We start from the raw sequence: 5,000 nt of genomic DNA, 5'->3' as shown, positions 1-5,000 counted from the left end.
CACATCAGCATTTGGGAAACTAATAATGGACGACAGTTCCCTTCCACACTGGCATTGTGGGCAGTGACACGATAAAGCACAAGCTTCGCTAACCTTTTCGTCACGGTGGCTTATCTTATAGTTTTTATTCTGTGTTACACATGAGGATTCTATCCAGATGAGAATTGTATCATGAGCTAACGGGTACTTTACTCCATCGAAATACCTTTCAGTAAATAAAATCCTTTTGACTGATCACAAACTAATTCTAGAAAATAATCCACCATGATGGAGGGTTTAGCAGCAAGAGATGATAGTAAGAGAGTAAAACTATTGTTGGAAGACAAATGGATAAATGACAAATGTTCCACTGGAGGACAAACGTGTGAATATGAAAATGGATATTCTTAGAATGAGACTGGCTGACAAGACTTGGCAATAATCTTAGAGGATACATACATACATACATATGGAGTATTCCTTTTGGAAGACAACACTTTCTTTGGGTGATCAAATATTCATTCATATCACGTCCTTATTACAGGATGCCATAGAGTCGACGAATACCTTGGGACGCATAGCAATCTCGATCATCGTGATCTCCTTCAGATCACATGACTTATAGAACACCTTCATGTAGATTATAGACTTCCGTTAAGCTGCAGAAGGTAGTTACTAGTAGTAAATAACATTAGGACTATTCTTGACTATAGAGTAGTTGGAGGGGGTTGTTCAACTACATCGTAGCAACGGTGTACATGACAGGCATGCAGGGTGATCTGCATGATGTATATGTACATGTCATAAGCTTCTTGTGCGTAGTGTATCGGTATAGATGCACGCATAGCACATGCGTGCATGAGCCTACAATGTGTAAATCATACGTTTTATCATTACGTCATCATCATTAAATCATACGTCAACGTCATTCGCGTCACAAACGTTCAAAGAACTGAGATCCATGCGGTCACTGAGCCTCATCACGAGTGTTTCTATATGCAAAGTAATTATTGTATATATAGATAGATATATATATATATATATATATACATATATATTAGCACTACAGAACACCATTGCATTTCGGGTTTTTAGCATTCTATTATCATTATTACTATTATTTTAGCATTTCATTTTCTTTTTGGTCCACTGTTGTTCGTGCAAGACCCATAGACACCCTTTCATCTACTCTCCATATGCACTCATCGTGTTTTCGTTTATGTCGACTTCGATCAATATAACGTCACAGCGTTCTCTGGATCACCCCAAGTCAGTCTTGTTTTCTTTGAGGCTGTTGAAGCCCACCATCACCACAAGACATTCTTTAACCTTGAACCTCACTCTCACTGATCACGTGGTCTCAGTCCTCACGGGTAGAGTGAGAAACGACGTTACGTTTTCTTACTGCAGACTTTCATGAGTCCCTACGTAGTCTTCATCGAACTCCTTCTTCGACTCATTGGCTCTTTGGGGTCTTCCAGGAAAAGGTCCTCGGCCTGGCGGCGCCTTCGCCTCTTCCTCTTCGGCAAGGTGCTGGAGGTCTCGACGCAGAGGAGGATGAGAGCATTGTCACACGCCACTTTTTCCTGGTCCAACAGGCGGAGGTTCTTCAGCGCAGAAGCCATGCCGAAGGAGGAGGAGCTGGCAACGTTCCAGTTATTGCAATTGAGGTTCTCGGCGAGCTCTCCATAGCGAGTGGATCCATGCCAAACGTACTTCAGGGGCCTGGGAAGAGACATAAGAACATAAAAACACAAGAAGAATGAAGGAAACTCCAAGAGACCATAAAGATACTCTAGGTAGTTCTATGTCCATTACCCCCTATAATTCCTATCCATAGAATTAGCTTAGTCTTCTCTTAAAACACGAATAGACATAAGAACATAATAATGTAAGAGACTGCTAGAGACTATAAGACCTACACTAGGCAGCTCCATGTCCCTTACTCACTACAAGGTTACAAAGTCTATTCCATTTGTTAACCACTCTGCTTGTAAACCAGTTCTTGCCTAATTCCTTCTTAACCCATTCAACTCCGATGACAAGATGTCTTGTCATTTGGTCAAATAAAACAAAAAATCATAAAACACCAAAATGTTTGATCAAACACCAGAAAAATATGACGTCAGTCCTCGCTTCGCTGCGAGCGAAGCGAGGATTGACGTCATATTTTTCTGGTGTTTGATCAAACATTTTGGTGTTTTATGATTTTTTGTTTTATTTGACCAAATGACAAGACATCTTGTCATCGGAGTTGAATGGGTTAAACCTATATATGCTCAATTCAAATCCATTACTGCGAATTCTACCCTGCTGTCTTGACATGGTGGCCTTGTCTGCATAACCCTTGTTAAATCCAATGACGAAAAATGTAAAGATGATATACCAAAAGGGCTCTTCAGCCCTGTAAGGGAGGTAGCCAGCCATGACAAAATTAAATCATATGGAAAGAGAATACTGCAATTGTGCAAAAACAATTTACTGATCCCACACCAGTTTGTTTTCCCTTCCATCTTAGCTCCTTGTGGATGCAGGGCCATCCCTGATCCCCGCCCACTCTCCGGATCAGAAGCAATAAAGCAAAACGCATGAAAATTATAAAAATATTGATAAAAATCGATAATAAATAAATTAATAAATAAATGTCCCTCCTACCCTTTCAGGATTTTTTCCAGATGAATCTAAAAATGCTAAATACGTTTAAAAGTATATTTTCTTTTTTGGGTAGAAATATGTTAATTTCTTATACAGGTGCCATATGACGTCATAACGACTCTTGCTAAAGCTTTGCCTTCTCTCATCTCTGCACATCAGTTTGTACCCAAAATCTTATAAAATTTGGTTTTAGAAGTGCATTAGAAAATTTAATATTGTTCTTGTAAATTATAATACATCAATGTAATAGATTTTTTTTTTTGGCGGACATCAATATGAAAAATTGTTGCTAAAAGCTATGGAGAGACGAAGTTGCGTAGACTCCTTAAGACGCCATCTTTGTTTTGATAGATTCGGAGGTCGGAGACGACGACAGCCTGATGACGTCTAGATTTACAGGTACCGCATTATTAAATGCAGGTTAGGCTAGGTTTGGTAGGTAGATTAGGTTAGGTAGGTAGGTAGGTTAGGTTGGGTTAGAATAGACGAATTCATCACACTTTAATTTCTTCGACCTCCGCCTCAACTAAAACAAAGATGGCGTCTCAAGTAATCAAAGCTGCTACGTTTATTTGTTTATAGTTTTTAGCAAATGTTTCTATTATCAATTTCCGGCAAGAATAACGTATATTATGTTGATGTATTATAATCTACAAAACTATTATCTAATTTTTTATCACAATAGCTCGTAGGTGTACACAATTTACCCATATTCCTTGTAGTAAAGGTAAATCTATAACATTGGAAACTATATATTATATATATATTCTTTATCAAATACATTCTGACTTTTCATAATCAATGATACATTTATCATAAAACGTAGTGCCAAACTTCTAATGCATCGCTACCTGAATTTTGGTTAGGATATTGATGAAAAGTAACATTATATACTGTAAATTTTTTTAGTAAAATCACAGTATTCTCTTTCCATATGGTTTTATTTTGTCGTCTATATATTTATTTCGTCTTTCTCGCATTCATTCACTTAAGAAAAATTCGTTATATATAAATATATCTTTTTTTTATCTTGTCATATAAGCGAAAAAAAAATATCAGGTAAAGTGTTATTTTATCTAATTATACAGCATATGTTGACACATTACAAGCAAATAGCAAATAATGTTGACTATATTAAAGCCACACTCTCCACAAAAACCTCCGTGATCTTTTCATAGCAAGAAAAGACTTCCAAAAATGCAATTCATTTCCAACTCTTCATCTTCCATCCCTTCTTCACAACCGACATAAAATCATACTCTCGACATTGAACCCTCAAAGCTCAAAAACCGTCTGTCCTTTCCCTAACCCTGTTCAAACCTTTTCAACCCTGATTTAGCGTCTCATAATCCCCCTTAGACATCACACGTGTCCTTGAGGACTTCATAGAGGATTCTATACTCGCCAGTTGTTATCCTGTAGGACATCCCGTCCGTCAAAAGATAAAAGTCGAGGCCTCTGGAGAAATTGCCCGCCGTCTCCGTTGGTCACGTGACGCCAAGAGGTGAAAAGCGTTTCTCCCTGTTGAAAAATAAATCAATAAGTAGATAAATGAATACACAGAAAAATCAATAAATGAACAAATACGTAAGCATATAAATGTATAGATAAATAGATAAATGAATAGATAAATAACTTAATTAATTAATTAATTAATGGAGAAATAAATGGATAGATAAATGGATAAATACCTGTAGTTAAATGAACAAATAAATAAGTATATAAATAAATAGAGAAATGAATGAATAGGTAAATATATAGTAGATAAGTAAACAAATAAATAAATAAATGAATATACATATACATACATATGCATATAAATATACATATACATATATATACATATACATATACATATATACACATGTACATATGCATATGCATATGCATGAATGAATAGGTAAATATATAGTAGATAAGTAAACAAATAAATAAATAAATGAATATACATATACATACATATGCATATAAATATACATATATATACATATACATATATACACATGTACATATGCATATGCATATGTGATGAAACGATGGATGTGGTGAAGTAACGATTAGCATAGTTCACCCCTTCAGAGCATGCTTATCCCCCTCCCCCCTCCTTCCCCTCCTCCCCCTTACCACCTCCCCCTCCCGGTCCTCCTCCCTCCGCCCCACAAAGCTGACGTGTACTTGGATAGTTGAACGTGGCCATTCCGTTTGGATATTTCTCTTCAGAGTATTGATCCGATTATTTATCTTTATGATCTTCTGGTTATTATTTTGTTATTTTCTGATTATTTTTATTATTACATTTTCTATTAATTATCAATACCTGATTATATATTAATTCTTATTCGATGGCTTGAGTGGTTTTTAAACTT

At 36.2% G+C, this 5,000-nt stretch overlaps 1 protein-coding gene across 1 annotated transcript in view; it reads right to left on the bottom strand.

Annotated features, from left to right (window-relative positions):
• The window catches only part of LOC143025222 (collagen alpha-1(XV) chain-like), a gene marked incomplete at its 5' end in the record, with an annotated part of 13,832 nt that overhangs the window by 835 nt on the left and 7,997 nt on the right, over nt 1-5,000 (bottom strand). Inside the window, 2 exon segments of the mRNA XM_076184684.1 lie at nt 1-1,704; nt 4,040-4,155. The exon segment at nt 1-1,704 is cut by the window's left edge and continues 835 nt beyond it. Of these exon segments, the coding sequence (XP_076040799.1) occupies nt 1,404-1,704; nt 4,040-4,155 (417 nt within the window).

The sequence above is a fragment of the Oratosquilla oratoria genome, chromosome 5, assembly GCF_046742065.1.
Source record: "Oratosquilla oratoria isolate Oo_2021 chromosome 5, ASM4674206v1, whole genome shotgun sequence".
NCBI lineage: Eukaryota > Metazoa > Arthropoda > Malacostraca > Stomatopoda > Squillidae > Oratosquilla > Oratosquilla oratoria.
The sequence above is the reverse complement of the archived record's forward strand: the minus strand, read 5'-3'. Positions and strand labels throughout refer to the sequence as shown.